This window comes from Vipera ursinii, assembly GCF_947247035.1.
Source record: "Vipera ursinii genome assembly, chromosome: 1".
NCBI classification, from domain to species: Eukaryota; Metazoa; Chordata; class Lepidosauria; order Squamata; family Viperidae; genus Vipera; species Vipera ursinii.
In genome coordinates this window covers 225,624,128-225,644,528 of record NC_139512.1, presented here as the reverse complement: position 1 = coordinate 225,644,528, position 20,401 = coordinate 225,624,128, and the positions used below count along the sequence as shown (strand labels likewise).

At 37.1% G+C, this 20,401-nt stretch overlaps 1 protein-coding gene across 1 annotated transcript in view; it reads left to right on the top strand.

The window, feature by feature from the left end:
* CSMD1 (CUB and Sushi multiple domains 1) overlaps positions 1 to 20,401 on the top strand; it is a gene marked incomplete at its 5' end in the record, with an annotated part of 1,146,395 nt that overhangs the window by 1,101,488 nt on the left and 24,506 nt on the right. Inside the window, 4 exons of the mRNA XM_083350006.1 lie at positions 4,618 to 4,791; positions 6,319 to 6,492; positions 14,916 to 14,989; positions 17,645 to 17,756. Coding sequence (XP_083206132.1) covers positions 4,618 to 4,791; positions 6,319 to 6,492; positions 14,916 to 14,989; positions 17,645 to 17,756 — 534 coding nt within the window. The remainder of the gene's footprint in view (positions 1 to 4,617; positions 4,792 to 6,318; positions 6,493 to 14,915; positions 14,990 to 17,644; positions 17,757 to 20,401) is intronic.

The following is a 20,401-nucleotide window of genomic DNA, read 5'->3' as shown; positions in this document are numbered from 1 at the left end:
TCCCACCTATAGTTATCCTCTTTCTTAATCCAGTATGCCTGAGTGAAAGGCCTATTGTGGACAATTATCCACTGTGCCCAAGGTTTAGAAAGCAGAAAAGGCATAACAGATTACCCAGCCCTAAGGCTCTGCCATTGGAGAAAAGACTGGAGGTTATAGCATCATAAGTCTCTTGCCCATTTAGAACTATTCTAAACTGCCCAGTTATCATTTCCTCATATATATATATTGAAAAATAGATTGCTTTTTATTTCTTAATGTATTATAGCAGGGGTCTTCAAACTTGGCCCTTTTATGACTTGTGCACTTCAATTCCCAAAATTCCTCAGAATTCCACACTGGCTGAAGAATTCTGGGAATTGAAATCCACAAGTCATAAAAGGGCCAGGTTTGAAGACCCCTGTGTTATAGAAAGAAGTAGAAAAATTACAAAATACAAAAGTCTAGGAAAGAAATTCCAGAAAAACTACAAAAACAAAACAATAAAAAGAAAAGGGGAAACATGACAATATGTCACATATTAATAAAATGTCTAACTTTCTAAATCTATCTTAAGGGAAAAATATTTAATGATTGTCTATAATTATGAAATACCATAAAATCTATACCACAAAAACATATTGACTTATTTTTAATTAGTAAAGTCACACATCTTTTAAAACTAATCTTTAATAACAGGAATATTACTTTTCCAGTGTCTCAAAAATATTTAGTAACACCTCAATACAGGCTCAATACAACCATAACCCTCCACAAATGATCAGATTCCAAGTTTGGAGATATAATTGAACATAGTATCTACATTGGTAATGTTGTGTCTGTAAATAGTTGCAAACTTGTAAAATAGTAGGTTGCAAAAGTAGGTCCTTGAAGCGGGAGATTCTGGTGCAACCATTGGTTAAAGTAGCAAAGAAGCGGGAAAATAGCGATTGATGATTGGTTACAGTTTAAACAGTTCTACTATAAAAGCTTGAAACATTTGACAGTTGACAGTTGACTTATGTGTATTGAATAAACTCTTTTCATTGTGAACCACTCTGAGTCCTTGTCTACCTGAACCAAACAGGTAACACTACAAAACTTCCCCATAAATCTACGTATATTAAAATATTATTCCAAATGGATGTTAGTGATTCGTACGACCAAAGCAAATGTTTGCAACACCTCAAATTTTGTACATGATCAGTTTAGAAAATCTGATGTCTGTCTTTTCAAATACATTCTTTGTCCAGTAAACTCAAAATAAAATCTTTTTTAAAAAATGATTTTATTGAATTTTATAGGATTAGGGATAAAATAGGATCGGGTTAGGGATTAGGGTTTAGGGTGGGATTAGGATCAGGATTGGGGTTGGGATTAGGATGGGGTTAGGATCAACATTGGGGTTATCCCCCAATAACGCTTTCATTCTTTAGCAAAGAGGCTATTGTCCGGGTACATATGTTCAATTAACAATAGTTAATATAGTAATAGATAACTGTAGTAAATGTAATAAACGATAATCAAAAACAGTATCAATTAATCAATACATATCAATCTTGCTAATATATATTCAAATTAACATATCACATTCATTTCTCACTAATTCATTTTCCTAATCATTGGTAAAAATTATCCCATGTTCTATAGTAAATTGAATCTTCTTTCACTTTAATCTCTAACGTCAGTCTATCTATTTCTGCACATTCTAAGATTTTCTTAATTAAAACCTCTTCAGTTGGTAAGTTTTCATTTTTCCAGTATTGCTATTCTCACTGTTGTCAGTACATGCAATTCAGTCTCCTTCTCATAATTAGGTCCTAATATTCCTAACAAGAACAATTCTGTCTTTTAGTCATCTTTTCCAACCATATATGTATCTTGACCCAAAACTTTTTGCTTTAGGGCATGTTCACCAGATATGATAGTAAGTACCTGGCCTTTGTTTACATTTCCAGCAATTATTTGAAGTATTTTTAAACATTTTTGCTAATCTTACTGGTGTCATATGCCATCTATAAAACATTTTATACAAGTTTTCTTTATATGAGACTGCTTTAGTCAATCTGATATTTCTATCCCATAGTTTCTGCCAGTCTTCCAAATCTATAGAATATCCAAAGTATTTTTGCCGATGTTATCATTGTTTCTTTTACTTGTTCTTCTTCCATCTCTAAATTTAGCAGAAATCTATAGAGTTTCCTAATCAAATTTTCATCTGTTTTTAACAATGTCTGATCAAATTCTGTCTGTTCTTTATAGAAGCCCATTGTCTTTAGATCTTTTTCATATCTTGTTTGAATTTGCAAATATGGCCACCATGCTAAATTTTATCATTCAACCTTGTCGTTGTAAAACTTGTCTATCTTTCGATTTCCTTTCATTATCCAAGATATCTTTATAAGTCACGACTTTGTCATAGTTAATTAAATTTGGGTAAGCAAAAGCTTCCATTGTTGAAAGCCATTCAGGTAGCTTAATATAAATTTTCTTCTTTATTCTTTCCCATTCTAGAAGTACATTCCTTATAAAATGGGTTTGAAAATATCTGTGTGTTTTATTCTTTCTGTACCATAGGAAGGTATGCCAACCAATTTGTAAGTCATGTGCCTCAAGGTAAAATAGTCTTTTATTTCTCAGCATTATCCATTCTTTAACCCATGGTAGAATAGCTGCTTGATAATACAGTCTCCAATCCAGGAGTCCAAATCCACCACTATCTTTAGCTTCTTGTAGCATTTTCACTTTAATTCTTGTTTTTTTCCCTTGCTAGATGAATCTCAGTACTCTTGTGTTTAGCTTGTCAAAAAAGACCTTCCCCAATTTTACAGGAATCATTTGAAATAAGAAGAGTATTTTCAATAAAATATTCATTTTCACTGTAGCTATTTTTCCTAACAATGAAGATGTTTCCACCTTTCCAGATCCAATTTTATTTGTTTTAACAATCTTTTAAATCTTTTGATCTGAAATTAAATGTTATTTTTTATAGAATATTGCTTAGATTTTAGTAGATGGAACAAAATTCCATGTTTATGGGTTAAAATTAATATTATTAAAAATGAATATCATTCCAACATTAATGTAGATATCAAGAGGTGTTCCAATGTTAATCACATTTTTTTTTTCAATAAGTAGGATACTGGGGAAATATATATGAGAAAAGAGGCCACCTATGATTTCATTACCTAAATTGAGAGTATTTATTCAAATATGAATTTTGGGAATGGGAAAGGAATAATACAAGTGATACAATATTTTCAAAATATTATGGGTCTTGCATTTTATCAGCTACCACTATCTGGAATGAGCAGCTAGTAAAGTATCAACCTCTGTTGGATTGAGCAATCTCTGAGCTGTGTTGGAAAGTTTTTATGTATTTCCATTAAGCTCCTGGTAATTGCTAAGGTTGATATATAGTAGACAGCTTTTTTTTCTGGGATTATGATCAACTAGTCATATTTGGATTTAGCTGGGTCATAGATTGGATTTTGATATTGAGGCTTTTATAGTGAACTGAGATCATGAAATGAGGCTTCTGTTGACAACCGTTGAAATGGCTGAAGCAGGGAAATTGAAGAAAAAATACAGAATTAAATAGAGACAGAAATACCCAAACTGCAAGTTCTTACAAAGAAAAAAGAGTGAAAATTGCTTAAAAGATTTAAAACAATTTCTTACTGCCTAGGTGTAGATGGAAGATGTATATCTCTTTATATTATTAACTGGCTTGCAATGCAAAAATGTCTAGGTGATATCTAATCATTCTTATAGTAAGTTTTTTTTCCATTTTTTTTTAATGTTAAGTTACTTCCAAGATAACTCTTTATTTTATCTATCCTTCACCATTTACTCCAATTGCAAAACAATTGCTAAAGTTTTCTGAGAATAATATAGTTTGTTTAATATAAATACTGCTAAGCTTGTAAGCCGCCCTGAGTCTTCGGAGAAGGGCGGGATATAAATGGAATTAAATAAATAAATAAAATAAAATAAATAATTTGTTATTCCTTCCCCATTCCCAAAAGCCACTTTTTTTTACACTTTTACTATTTCAGTAGATAGCAAGGAGATACTGCAGCTCCATTTTATCATGCTTCATCATTTGTCTCTTGGGCATGCCAACAGTGTACAGTATATATATTTGATTAAAAAAAATACATGTAGAGATCTTTGACCCAATATTATCATATAGGAATCAGGGATGAGGAATAAAAATTCTACATCCTTCATTTAGAGAAAAAGCATCCAGAAAAATTATGTAACATTCTTTAGTTTGCTTTAATTTACATCTAATTTACATCTTTTATAACATGTATTCTTTTCAACACAGTGTGTCATATGAATAGAAATACAGGATACCAATTTAATAAATAAATAGAGCATCTCCCTGCTCTGGGCAACTGGGCAGAGCTATTTTACTAGATGTAGCCCAAATCAACTGCTTCCTCCATTGTACGTTCCATAACAAGGATAGAATTGCTGTCATGCATGATGCAAAGAAGGAGCAATCCTTTGAATGAAATGTACAGAAACACAGAATAGTAAGCGCGTATAACAGGTTATCAAGTGTATTTTTACTCCCATTCTGAATAATCATTAAAGACTTTACTATGTTCTCTCTTTTAAATCTGATAGTTATTACCTGTGGACCACCTCCTCAGGTCCTGTATGGAAAGGTGGAAGGATCTGATTTCCACTGGGGATCAAGTATAAGTTACAGCTGTGCTGATGGGTATCACCTTTCCAATTCTGCTATCCTTTCATGTGAAGGTAGAGGAGTATGGAGAGGAGACATTCCACAGTGCCTACGTAAGTTCATTAAGATTAAACATTTTCGTTTTTTTTTTTAAATATACCTACTGTTTCATATTGTAATGGTGCACACTTATGACTGAGAAGATAGCAGGAGTTACTTAAAGTCAACAGGGAATATTGTGTACAAGATAAAAGCAGGCAGGACAGCAAATTCTCTTTAATGCAAATGAATTACAGCTGGGAACGGAAAGTATAAGTAACACTTTCAATTTGAAATTCCGTGCAATATTCAAAATACTGAATGTGGAGTTCACTTCTGGCTATGTTACAAACTCAGGTGTGTTTTTGAATTTAGATTCTCCCAAGAGTTAAATATGTTTTGGTTGCAATTAAAACACATTCCTGATAAAATTATATCTTCCTGTCTATCACCTCTGGCTATTTCTAAACAGCCACTGGTCCTACCCCTTTTATCTTTTTTGTATAGATTCTGCTTTTCTCCTAAAACTGATATGATATGATTATCAGCCAGCCATTCTTCCAGCTGGCTAGGGAGATGGTACAAAACCAGCAACTAGCAACTGCCTGCTTGCCTCATTCTTTCCTCACTGGATTTGTTTTTCCATTGAGAGCAAGGTTAGAACTAACATATTAGCAGTTGGGCAGGGGAAATGAATAGAAGCATCATAGTGCTTTGGCTGCAGGAAAGAAACTGCCTGTTTTGCTAGAGGTCTTGATAATTACCTAAGCCAATAATTAGATGGCTAATCTTTGCAAACTGTACAGAATCCTCAAAATGTTTAGGAGATACAATAATCTCTTAATTAAGTCATACAGATTGATTGATGTTTACAAGTAGAAAATCCTTAAATTGTCCCAAATAACTCATTTTAATGGAATAGGGGCTCAAAGCATCCTCTATGTATCAAAATCATTATTTATTTTTAATTGAAATATATACAAGAGATCTTGGTGAAATGATGCATAAAGATATGCATTATATGTATTGCATTATTTGTGCACACATACAAAAGCATTCTGAATATATATTGATCTATTTCTGTTTAGTTTTTGCAAACATTTATGAAAACAAGATTGCTTTCTGTTGCCAAAGTATATTGATTAAAAACATTTTTAAAGGCATCTTAATTTTGTTATTAAGTCACCAAAGGTCATTAATTGACTATTTAGGGTATTTTGGGGGGGAAATAGAAAAATCAGATCTTCCTGATGATTTGGGCAAGATAACTTTTCTGAGTTTGTCACAAAGTTACCGTATTTTGCTATCTAAACCGTAAGAGAAAAATTTCAATGGAAAAACATCCTTTGATTGATTTTCATAGTTTTTACATATTCCAACCTCCATGCTGTCCATAATGTGCCCACTATTTGTCTACTACCCCCACGGATATAGTTGCATCAAGCCTTGTGATTTCCATTTCTCATGGGTTCTCTTTTCATTTTTTTTAGTCTTGAAAACGATTTAGCAATAAATAGTGTGGCTCCTTTTATCTTGAATAAACAAATGATTTTCTCGTCTATTTCTAAAGGCTCTACATTAATATTCCTTCTGTGTAACAGCTGTCTTTTGTGGAGAACCTGGTGTTCCAGCTAATGGGAGACTCAGTGGTAAAAGTTTCACCTACAGATCTGAAGTCACTTTCCAGTGCAGACCATCTTTGATATTGATAGGATCTTCAAGGCGAGTTTGCCAAGCTGATGGTACATGGAGTGGAATTCAGCCCACATGCATTGGTAATGTATTCATTTATTTGCTACCATTGAGCAACGAAAAAGAAACAAATTGACTAAGTTATTTGGAAGGGATTTGAAGAAATATGTAAAAGGCAACAAATGTTTGATCTTATCTGTATGGTGATCTTCTATGCTGTCAATATTTTAACAAAGCCTAAATATGTTAATGAGGGTTTTTTGTGCATAGTCAATGCATCTTTGTCTGCTGCTAAAGGAACAAAATGTACTGCTACTCTACTAGCATCCTCTATCCAATAAGAATATGAAAAATCTAGTAAACATAAATTAATCTAGATCAGATTTAACTTTCATTCTATTAAGAGGATAGAAAAAAATATGCCCCTTGTATTCTCTATTGATACTAAAACTCTTGAGTTCAGAGGTTTTCCTGCACTTTCATTTAAACTTGCACACAATTCATTGCTATAACCCTGTTACTAAATGGGAATAACTAAAATGTCAAGATTTGCTTCAGAGAGTATGTTACATTTGTGAGATATTTTTTTTTTGTTAAATGATAAAACACTGATAGATGCAAACATCAGTTATATATGACACAGACAATAGGAGTTTCTCTAAACAAAACTTAAGAAATTGCTCCAGCCAGTAAAGTACCAGACACAGAAGCACGGCAAGGCTGTGATAATGCTAAAATCTTACTTGAGAGGGATTCTCACCTCAGTCTCTCTTCAGGTATTCTCTCTGGCCACTCATTTTTCACATTTCCCTATTGATGAACAATATGTGAAAGGGAATTCTGTTCACATTTGTCTGTATACAAATCGTTTGGTTTTTTTTTTCCCATCACCTTTAAGAATGTACTACTCAAAAGTACAAGTTGGGAAAATAAGGAAGATGAGGCAAAATGAACCGGGGGCTTTTTGGACCAAGTCATTTCCATTCCTTCACATATTTTCAGCAATTATACAATCAAATGAATATCTGAACAGGGGGTTCATATTAATTTAAGGTGGTGCATTAAGACCCAAAATGGAACCTATGTGTTATTTTATATTTATTATACTTCACTTAATTTAGTGCATTATAATTCCATGACATTCAGAGTTGTATTGTTCCCATTTCCTACCCCTCTTGCCTACCTGCCTAGTAATGACAAAATTCAGCCAGCTATCTGTATAAAACAAAGCAGTTTGACTGTCTCCTCCATATCATAAATAATACAGCAATCACTCAATCCTGCACATAGTTATTTCGATGACCTCATCTCAATAGCTAAGTGTTGATTTGTATTTTGGCTCTGTTGAATTAATTCTCAGTTTAAAGGAACTCAAAAGAGCACAATTCTTTTGATGTCATATTCTTCTCCCTCTGAAATAGCTTTATTAAGTTAAAAAGAATCTAATTTTTGTCTTCTCACATTTATCTCTGTAAAACAGCAGTATTTAGCAACCATGTTAATCTATTCAAGAGCAGCTCACTTTATTAATGCAGTACTAAAATGCTAAAGATCTAAACAAAAAAGAAAGAGATCAAAATACTGTATGACTGCTATGTAGTTTCAGTTATTGTTCAAAGTATTATTAAACACACTGTGATATCCAGTAAGCTGGTTTCAGTTGTTGAAATTTGCCAACAATTACTATATGATATTTATATGGCAAAGAATAGAGCAGGGGTGTCAAACACAATTTCATTGAGGGCCGCATCAGCATTGTGGTTGCCCTCAGGGGGCCGGGTGGGTATGGCCAGGGTGGGTGTGGCCTACTGGGTGGGCGTGGCTAGAGTGCGTATGACCTACGCATCAAGGGTGCCTATGGGGGCCTGGGCAGGAGTGGGTCAGATCTGAGGGTCTCTGGCAGAAGGAGGGTCCTGGGCCAGGGCCAAGGCAGAGGGGGCCGTTCCCTCACTGTTTCCAGGATGGCTTCATGGGCCACATGAAGCCACTTCGCAGGCCGGATCTGGCCCCCGGGCCTTGTGTTTGACATGTCTGGAATAGAGAATAACCTATCAGAGAGAGAGAGAGAGAGAGAGAGAGAGAGAGAGAGAGAGAGAGAGAGAGAGAGAGAGAGAGAGAGAGAGAGAGAGGGGGGAAATGTTGCAGATAGCTGATCAAAATGTCCCCAATCTCAATTCTTATATTTCCATTGATTGCTGTCTAGAAATGTTTATCAAATTTACCTAATTAATTTTTTCAGCTATCTCTGTCTCTGACCTAATTTGTACATGTAGGAATTATGGAATCATCCCACTTTCTTAGAAGTTCTCATTATAGAAACAGTCCCTCATGGAAATTGTGGGGGGGGGGAAGGTATCTAGATTGTTGGGGAAGAAAGCTAAATAGAAGGGACAGACTTCTCCCATCTCCCTATAATGCTTAGCCTATTCCTGGGCAAGGCAAAGAAAACAAAAATAAAGGTGCAGGAAAAAATGCTTATAAAGAGCGAGGCAAACTGAGGAGAGAATCTTTGGACCTCCCTAGTCAATGAGTGACCTAGAAACATCAGGAAACAGTGGATGTAACTTTGTGTTTGAGGTCAGAGGCCTTGTTCCCCTTTCTCAAACTGCTTCAAACCCTCCTGGTTTTCTGTGGGAAAATTCCATGGTATTTAGTTAAACTACTATACTGTTAGGAAATTATTCCTAAGATCATCTCATCAATTAAAAGCTACAAAAACCAAAGTTATCAGATGTTCCCTCTTATTTTCAGGGTAAACTCATTCAACAGAAAGGATATAATTCTGTTTCAAAATGTGATGAAGACAGGGAAGAAATTCAGTAATGTTGTTTTAACATCTTATGGTGGCAGGAGAGGAAGACTTTGCATATTCTATCACAGGAGAGATTCAAACATTAAAATTTCCACCAGCAATATGAGATGGTAATAGTCTCAGGAGGGTTGTATGACACACATTTTTGTTTACCATAATAATAAACTGGCTGTGATTGATTGGACTCATGACAAAAGGGTTGTAACCCTGCTATAGCATTTCTTTCTTGATTTATAGACATGCTGTTTAAGGGTAGTACCAAACCACACAGATATTTGGACATTCATCCTCACAGGGAGGTGATGTTGAAGTAAATCCTAACTTTAATTAAATATTCTAAGACAAAGTGTTTTATAATAATAATAATCCTTTGTAAACAGCACTTACTCAGAAGAGGCCCTGCCTCCTTTTCAACTGCTGTAGCTTCAAGATACTTTAAAAAAAATCATAATATTATTTTCTGCTGGAGGAATGTTGTTTTATTTTCCTATTAGCAGATGCCTAGGCAAACTGCTGATGAAAGTAAAAGTCCCTTGATTGTTCAAGTACTTTTTTAAAAAAAAAACAACCTTTGTGTTAGACTCCTGGCCTCCTGACTGCTGAAGCCTTTAAGATTTGCTTTGTAAATAAGTCCATTATATATTCCAGTGACTGATTGAACTGAAAATCAAACAAATTTGCTTTATTGTATCCTAATTCTATTTTATAAGTGCACTGGAAATTACTAGGAACTAGTGTAAAATGAGTAAAATATCACCCTTACTATAAATAAGTGTATGAAGAACTTTTCTACTGTAAGAATATTTAGTGTTCCTTTGTACCCAAAAATCTGTTTCCTTCTTTCTCTTACAGGATTCAGAGTACTTTATAGAGTCCCTGGGTAGCCTTTTATAATTGTTCATAGGAATGATTGGCATTCCTGTTGCTAGATCCCATGATAATAGTAATCATATACCAATTTCCAACTCAGTCAACAACAGCCAAATTAAGGAATCACCAAAATCACTCCCATCAACACTGACAGGGCAAGCCACTTATGTATAAACAGAAGGCAAATCCCGCTCATAGCGCTGATTGTATTACCTAGTGGCTAATGAAAAATCTGCAAGAAAACAACAAGCTCAGAGAGCACCAAGGCCCCAACCCTTGGCTACAAATATTCTCTTCTATTGAAATAATAATCTTATAACAAAACGCTTCCTTAACATTGGCAAGAATATGTACTGCTGAAATCACCACAGCTTCAGAACATAATTTTCCCTTTCTGACAACAGGCTACTTTTATTAAATACATGTAAATTTTGTTACAGCTGAAAGGCACCAGCATTTTGTTACTACTTTTGCCTTTATTTTTGTTAATATAGCATCATTAATATTGTTGTTGAAGTTGGTCACTTTGACCTCAATAGAGTTCTACTCTCAATATGAGACTGACAATGATTCTTTCCTTCTGTAAGCCTGCATGCCTCCTGAACAGATGCCCTCATGAATGCTATGGGAAGTGGAGCAGAGCATCACAGGGGAAATTGGCAGTCACTGCCTCTTTTTCCTCCAGTGGATACTCACTGCTGGATTCCTTCATTCTCCTGCTTGAGCAGGGAGCTGGTCTAGAAGACCTCCAAGGTCCCTTCTAGCTCTATTCCATTCCATTCCATTCTCTGTCATCTTCTAGGCGACATGGGCAGCATATAAGTTTAATAAATAAACAAAATAAAAATAAATAAAAGCTCAAGGTGCCCTTCTGAGGATAACACAAACAGAACATGATCTAAACATTAACACTTACTCTAGTTATGTTGATATGAAGCCTAAATGTTCACATAGCAGAAAAATAACCTCAATGTTTCATTCATAATCAAGTTTTAAAGAATAATTAAAAATTGCAGAGCTTTGATATCCTACACCTAAACATGCAAAAGTTTTCTTTAAAGACATATATAAATATACGTACAGATTCTGTGCTGCTAGAATTAAAAGAGTGGTTAAATGTTCAGAGGGATAAATAAAATAAATGCATCATTGTATTAAGCACTATTTAAGGAAGCTTGTGTCGTGGCGAAGGGGCTTGCGTAATTCAATGAAGCTATGAGCTATGCCGTGCAGGGCCACCCAAGACGGACAGGTCATAGCCGAGAGTTCTGACAAAACGTGATCCACTGGAGAAGGAAATAGCAACCCACTCCAGTATCTTTGCCATGAAAACCCTATGGACAGTACCAAAAGGCAAAACGATATGACGCTGGAAGATGAGCAGAGGGCTAGTACTAGTAGCGCCAGAAAGAATGAAGCGACTGGGCCAAAGCCGAAAGGACGCTCAGCTGTGGATGTGTCTGGTGGTGAAAGGAAAGTCCGATGCTGTAAAGATTTTTTCTCCATAGGAACCTGGAATGTAAGATCCATGAATCAAGGAAAGCTGGACGTGGTCAAACAAGAGATGACAAGACTGAACATCGACATCTTAGGTATCAGCGAACTAAAATGGACAGGAATGGATGAATTTAATTCAGATGACCATCAGGTATACTACTGTGGGCAAGAATCCCTCAGAAGAAATGGAGTAGCCTTCATAGTCAATAAAAGAGTAGGAAAAACAATACTGGGATACAATCCTCAAAATGACAGAATGATCTCAGTTCGAATCCAAGGCAAACCATTCAATATCACAGTAGTCCAAGTCTATGCCCCAACCACCAGTGCTGAAGAGGATGAAATTGACCGGTTCTATGAAGCCCTACAGCACCTTATAGAACTAACACCAAAAATGATGTTCTTATCATCATGGGGGATTTGAATGCTAAAGTAGGAAGCCAAAAGATAACGGGAATAACAGGCAAGTTTGGCCTTGGAGTGCAAAATGAAGCAGGGCACAGGCTGATAGAATTCTGTCAAGAGAATACGATGGTCATAGCAAACACTCTTTTCCAACAACCCAAGAGACGGCTCTACACATGGACATCACCAGATGGTCAACACAGAAATCAGATTGACTATATGCTCTGCAGCCAAAGATGGAGAAGCTCTATACAGTCAGTAAAAACAAGACCAGGAGCTGACTGTGGCTCAGACCATGAGCTTCTCCTTGCAAAGTTTAGGCTTAAACTGAAGAAAGTAGGGAAAAGCACTAGGCCAGTCAGGTATGAATTAAATCATATCCCTGTTGAATATACAGTAGAGGTGACAAATAGATTTAAGGAATTAGATCTGATAGACAGAGTGCCTGAAGAACTAGGGATAGAGGTTCGCGACATTGTACAACAGGTAGCAACCAAAACCATCCCAAAGAAAAAGAAATGCAAGAAAGCAAAATGGCTGTCTGAGGAAGCTTTGCAAATAGCTGAGGAAAGGAGGGAAGCGAAAGGCAAGGGAGAAAAAGAAAGATACGCCCAACTGAATGCAGAATTCCAGAGAATAGCTAGAAGAGTTAAGAATGCCTTCTTAAATGAACAGTGCAAAGAAATAGAAGAAAACAATAGAATAGGGAGGACCAGAGATCTTTTCAAGAAAATAGGAGAGATGAAGGGAACGTTTAATGCAAAAATGGGCATGATAAAGGACCAAAATGGCAGGGACCTAACTGAGGCAGAAGAGATTAAGAAGAGGTGGCAAAATTACACAGAAGAACTATACAAGAATGAGCTTAACGTCCCTGATAATCACAATGAGGTGGTCACTGACATCGAGCCAGACATCCTAGAATGTGAAGTGAAGTGGGCCTTAGGAAAGCTGAGCAACAACAAAGCTAGTGGAGGTGACAGTATTCCAGCTGAGCTATTCAAAATCTTAAAAGACAGTGCAGTAAAAGTGCTACACTCAATTTGCCAGCAATTTGGAAAACTCAACAGTGGCCACAGGATTGGAAAAGATCAGTTTACATTCCAATTCCAAAGAAAGGCAGTGCCAAAGAATGTTCAAACTACCGCACCATTGCACTCATTTCTCATGCTAGTAAAGTCATGCTTAAAATCCTACAAGCTAGACTTCAGCAGTATGTGGATCGAGAACTACCAGAAGTACAGGCAGGATTTCGAAGAGGCAGAGGAACTAGAGATCAAATTGCCAACATACGCTGGATCATGGAGAAAGCTAGGGAGTTCCAGAAAAACATCTACTTCTGCTTCATTGACTATGCTAAAGCCTTTGATTGTGTGGATCATAACAAACTGTGGCAAGTTCTTAAAGAGATGGGAGTACCAGACCATCTTATTTGTCTCTTGAGAAACCTATATGCGGGTCAAGAAGCAACAGTGAGAACTGGACACGGAACCACTGATTGGTTCAAAATTGGGAAAGGAGTCCGGCAAGGCTGTATACTGTTGCCCTGCCTATTTAACTTATATGCAGAGCACATCATGAGAAAGGCAGGGCTAGATGAATCAAAAGTTGGAATTAAGATTGCCGGAAGAAATATCAACAACCTAAGATACGCAGATGATACCACTCTAATGGCAGAAAGTGAAGAAGAACTAAAGAGCCTCTTGTTGCGGGTGAAGAAGGAGAGTGCAAAACTTGGGTTGAAACTTAACATTAAGAAAACCAAGATCATGGCATCTGGCCCTCTCAATTCCTGGCAAATAGATGGGGAAGAAATGGAGGTAGTGACAGATTTTATTTTCCTGGGCTCCAAGATCACTGCAGATGGGGACTGTAGCCAAGCAATTAAAAGACGCTTGCTCCTGGGGAGGAAAGCCATGGCAAATCTAGACAGAACACTAAAAAGCAGAGACATCACCCTGTCAACAAAAGTGCGTATAGTCAAGGCTATGGTCTTCCCAGTTGCAATGTATGGCAGTGAAAGTTGGACCATAAGAAAGGCTGAGCGCCAAAGAATTGAAGCCTTTGAACTCTGGTGCTGGAGAAGACTCCTGCGAGTCCCTTGGACTGCAAGGAGATCAAACCTGTCAGTCCTAGAGGAGATCAACCCTGACTGCTCTTTAGAAGGCCAGATCCTGAAGCTAAAACTCAAATACTTTGGCCACCTAATGAGAAGGAAGGACTCACTGGAGAAGAGCCTGATGCTGGGAAAGATCGAGGGCAATAGAAGAAGGGGACGACAGAGAATGAGGTGGCTGGATGGAGTCACTGAAGCAGTAGGCGTGAGCTTAAATGGACTCCAGAAGATGGTAGAGGACAGGAAGGCCTGGAGTAATGTTGTCCATAGGGTCGCGATGGGTCGGACACGACTTCGCAGTTAACAAAAACAACAAAGGAAGCTTATTTCCCATATCTTGCTACAGTCTTCCCTGTATTCCCTAAATCTGATCTGGAGTGTTGATCAGCCTAACATAAGTGATCTTATAAGTAAGTCTGTCCCTTTGTCCATGCTAAACCTGACCTAGAGATGGTGCATAATAGGAGGATTTGAGATTTGCTTCAAAACAATTTGGTAGGGTTTAGAGATCTGCAAAGAAAGCAATTAATTTCTGTGATCTGATTCCAATATTTTCCTCTTACGTTATAAGCTTACATAATGCTTGATCTCCTTGATTCAGTGAAAAGTGTGTCTAGAATTAATTAAGAGATATAACTTTAATTTTCCATTCAACCCACTGTTATCACTTTATTAAATACACTTTTTATTACAGTCATGGCTTGAAAGTGCACATATTCTTTTAAAATATGGAAATAATTTTTAAAATGACCCTATTCATTAGAACCTACTAATCCATTTCATACCTCATATGTTTTCAACTACAGATCCTGTTCATAACAGCTGCCCAGACCCTGGAACACCACATTATGGAATCCAGAATAGCTCCACAGGTTATGAGGTATTGTTCAGGGTTTATTTTTGCTATTGTATTTTGAGTATTTGTAATTGTATGCTTTTATATGCCTTTGAGTCAGTCTTCATTCCTGGCAACAGCAAAGTTTTTAGAAGTGGTTTGCCATTACCTTCTTTCTAGACTGAAAGACAGTGACTAAACCAAGATGACCCAGATTGCTTTATGCCTAAAATGGGGCTCCAACTCATAGTCTCCCTATTTTTAAACTGGGGTCTTCAACATTACACCAAATTGGCTCTCATTGTATAGTTTAGGATGACCAATTTTGATTTCCCTAGAAATCTACATCTTGTGCCGTCAGTCTTTTTTTTATCAGCATTTAATATTCTTTATCATTTTTATTGGGAAAAAGGAGAACTTTGCTTAACTGAAATATCAAAATGAACAGACCTAATTTGTCCTTTGCAATGTAATCTGTGAACTGTATCTCAATAATTCTTCTGTTAACATCTTTCTCAGAATTTTGCAATGCACTCATCAAAATGTAATTTATCTTGAAATATAAAAATCTTGCTAATTTTGTGCATGGGAGAAAACCTCAGATCAAATCCATACATTAAGAAAAAGAGCATACAAAATGATATTGAAAAAGTGTTGTAAATAATAATGGAAATACATATATGACTACATATTTGCATACTTGTAATAACATAGATTGTGACTGAAGAAAGGTAAATATCACAGAAAGTTACATTTGTCCATCAGTGACATCCTCAGACAAGCACTGGCTCTTCGGCTTTCAAACGGAGATGAGCATCGGCCTCTAGAGTTGGAAACGACTAGCACGCATGTGTGGGGGAACCTTTACCTTTACTTTTTTTTACATTTTGAAATGCCTCTTCCATCATTTTCATGATGTCTTCTCCATTAAATATAGTGGAAAATTTAAGTGTAAAACTTTATTGCAATAAAGGTAAAGGTAAAGGTTCCCCCGCACATGCGTGCTAGTCGTTTCCGACTCTAGGGGCCGGTGCTCGTCTCCGTTTCAAAGCCGAAGAGCCAGCGCTTGTCCGAGGACGTCTCCGTGGTCATGTGGCCGGCATGACTAGACACCAAAGGTGCACGGAACGCTGTTACCTTCCCACCGTAGCGGTCCCTATTTTTCTACTTGCATTTTTACGTGCTTTCGAACTGCTAGGTTGGCAGAAGCTGGGACGAGTAACAGGCGCTCACTCTGTTACGCGGCACTCGGGATTCGACCCGCCAAACTGCCGACCTTCTGATCGACAAGCTCAGCGTCCTAACCCACTGAGCCACCGCGTCCCTTATTATTGCAATATTCCCAATCAAAATGTAAAAGCAATTTTCTCCCAAGTAATATCAGAGTTACAGGCCAAGGGGTTGGCATTGATTAAATAAACAACAGAATTGTCCTTCTGCAGATACATGAATACATTAAAATCTATTTCAATAACTTTGCAAAGGTCTTAGGATAATTAAGAAGACAATGTGTTTCTTCTAGGGCAGACATGTCAAACACAATGCCCGGGGGCCAGATCCGGCCCGTGAAGTGGTTTCATGTAGCCCACGAAGCCATCCTGGAAACAGTGAGGGAACGGCCCCTACTGCCTTGGCCCTGGCCCAGAGACTCTCCTTCTACCAGAGACCCCCCGATCTGTCCCACTCCTGCCCAGGTCCCCATAGGCATCCTTGATGCGAATGATGTACAGCTGGCCATGCCCACCCAGTAGGCCATACACACTCTAGTCACACCCACCCAGTAGGCCATGCCCACCCAGGCCACACTCACCCGGCCCCCTGAGGGCAACCACAATGCTGATGTGGCCCTCAATGAAATTGAGTTTGACACCCCTGTTCTAGGGTGTTGATTCCTATCATATGTTATTGTTTAGAATGGTAGGAAAACACCATAAGCTTTGCCTGCATGATGGAAGGGGTGGTTTCACCATCATTTTTTTTTTAAAAAAAGGCTAATTGGTTTTGGAGAAAATATTTCTAACTTTACATTATAATTACTTAGCCTTCATGCTTTGAGATGAAACCATTGGTCTTTATCCTGCCAAGTACAACCCTGACTCAGTGGTGGAATTCAGCCAGTTTGCACCAGTTTGGCAGAACCAGTAGCTATTTTTTTTGTTGACCAGGCCCAGAATGGACTTCTGGAAGCGGCATCCACACAGAGAACCAGTTGTTCACGTATTTGAATCCCACCACTGCCCCTACCCCAAAAAGGGGGGAAGAGGGAGGAAAAGCTATATGTTGAATACAAGGGAGATGATTATTTGTTATAATTATGTTATGATAGACCAGGGGTGGGCAACCTTGGCTCTTTTATGACACGTGGACTTCAACTCCCAGAATTCCTGAGCCAGCATGGCTCAGCTTGGAAACTTCTCATTTTCCCCTCAGCATGGCAGGCTCAGGAATTCTGGGAGTTGAAGTCCACGAGTCACAAAAGAGCCAAGGTTGCCTACCCCTGTGGTAGAATTTGCTTTAACTGACATTTGTGTATTCCTTACCACAAGCCTTTTATTCTAAACATGCAATGGGGAGAAACCCATTCATTATATAGAAATAAACTGTATAAGTAATTTAGTTAAAATTATAAAAATCAGTTATTTTTAAAAAAATAACTTCTTTTTAACGATTTGCCATAATTTCTCCTTTTTTATTTTTCAGGTAGGGAGCAGGGTCTTCTTCAGGTGTAGAAAGGGTTACCACATTCAGGGCTCTTCTACAAGAACATGTCTTTCAAATTTAACTTGGAGTGGCATACAACCTGAATGTATTCGTAAGTAAAACAAAAGTTACTAACATTTTTTTAAGCAAGATATTCATTTTTATAATATTTGACATTACCTATAAACTGATTTGCCTAATATGTTCCAACGGATCTGGAATAATCCTAGTTTTTTGGGGGGCAGGATATTTGCATACAATGTAAACCATGTGTCAGGACCCACCCCAATCCACGTCTTAGGAAAACAAAAACTCTTGGAGTCAGTTCTAATCCAAAAGGAATTTTTACTAGGACATGTTTGGTTGTGGAAATATAAGACAGGACCTGGTATTGTTTTACAGATTGAAACTTTATAAAGAGTTCCCGGTTTAACCCCACTTCCCTCAACCCCATTTGGTCATCCCCCCATCATTTACTTCGTGTCATCCCTTTCGTGGGAAAAAGGGAACTTTGGATCTTTACGGTTATTGCTTTCTTCCTTTACAGATTCAAATGGAGACACAGGCCAGATGCCTTCTTCCCTAACCCTCCCCTTTGTTCCCCCAGTTCAAAAGGTTTCCCTTAGTCTTTGAAATAACCTAAGGCAGGCTGAATCCACTTCCGATCCTCCTTCCTCAGGAGATGGCAGAATCTGGGGGGGGGGAATAATGTTTTAAACATACATTTATGAATGTGATATAAATGGATTCTGACACCATGTGGCTTATAATTCTTCCAAATAAGTCAGTGATTGCTTGACTGAAAAGGCTATTAAATTTCTTAGATTTCAGCCTTCCCAAGTCTAATCATCTGTATGACTCTCTAGATTTGGAAATTCTAAATTCTAATTCTCTTTCCTTTAAAACTTTAAAAGAATCTCCCAATTGATTATGTATTGTCAACTTATTGACTCTTAGTGACCACATATTTTCCATGATAATCTCCCAATCAGTATCTGCTTATTACTGTTATTAGTACACATTTCCATTCTGGTTTCTCAGCTTTTCATGGCTTCAAATTTATTCATTTCTCTCCCCCCATTAACATACAAGTGCTTGTTGATAAAATATTTGAGGGGGAAGATAAAGTTCTGAATATATAGCTATGCAGTTGCCACAAAAGGGTTTGTTTGTCAGTAAAATATTTGCTTTACTTCCCCAATTTTGTTTTATATCCAGTTTGTTTACATCTTTTATCCTGAGAAATGGATATCCAGTATTTTGGGATTTCCTGTCAGTTAGAAGCCATCAAAATGCATATTTAGAAAGTGTTTTGATGGAAAACAAAATTAAACTTAGTTTCTTATCTTATTTCAAATATAATGTTTACAAACATAATACAAAGAGGAAAATATTGTTACAATGCAGCTATAGCCAGCGTAACATAGTAAAAGCTTATATTTAGCAGTTCATAATAAATGTATTTAGCAGAGAAATCATTTCTGAAATTGGCAGGGAGAAAATAGATCCTCAAATAACATTATGGATCACTGTCTAATTTGCAAAATATTTTAGCTTCTTCATTGTAACTTCTGTGCATCACACACATGAATGTTCTTGAACTGAACTGTTTTCTTAGGCCTGAATGCTCCCACCCACTGTGCATGTCAGAAGGGTTTACTTCTTATTTACCTGAATTCTTTTTAACTGTGGCTAGGAATGTTTAGTCTTATTATGAGAGTAGATTAATAGTTGGGCTTATTTCAATTATGTTTTCCATTATATTGTTGATCATTTTCGTGATTCTTATTGTTGTTTTCTTACATGTTTCAGTAGGTTGTTTTCTGCCAATCCTACTGTTTATTTCTATGACCTTGAAAGCCAGCTTTAGAAAATGAGTTAATCATGGCAATATGCTGCCATCCTAAAATAGGCAATCTTTGTCTTTCTGTTTGATTGAAAGTTATCCCAGTTGGCTTAACCCATTGTTGCTTCACAAATCAGATATGAGGCAATCATTCATATTGGTTCAGTTATCCAAGTAGCAAGGTGAAAAGGCAGACTAAATAATTGAAGGTATCAATGTTAATTGAAGGCATCAGTTATACTGGTCAGAGATACGTTATGTACCACCAGTTCAATTGCAACTATGAAGAAATATTTGTGATACCAATGTCAGCTTTGAAGCACTGAGATCTCATCTAACCATTGCTAAAGAATACACTCTGTGGGCCTAGAACAGCCATATACTGTGACTGTTTTCCTGATGAGGAAATAATCAAAAAGGGGATCATTAAGCCACCCTATGCTATGTTGGTGATATCAACGTCCTTGATGCCAAATCATAACAGGCATTCAATGAGACATAGCTTTTCTACATTGGGAAAGATATCTCTGTAGGTTTTATATAAAAAATGGGGATGAGACTTTGTCTGGTATTTAAATGAAAATCAGTTTTTCTTTTATTCTTTGACTAGCCTCTATGCTTCATAGCATACAGCAGCTATATATTAGATTAGTTTTCCTCTGAGCTTCTTGGACAGGAAGGTAATCAGATGCAGCTGTGTGGAAGGAGAAGAGGCTGGCTAGGGTCCTGCAGGAAAAAAAAAAAGGTAGAAGCAGGATGATCTGGGTACCAATGTATTCAGTGGGGGAAGAACTAGACATTTCTTGCCTTTATGGGGGGGGGGAACACCATCTTTAGTGTAAACACCAGGTTATGTTTTCCTGGGGGATAAATTTCATGGCATCTCATGACCATTCCTCCCAAGATAACCT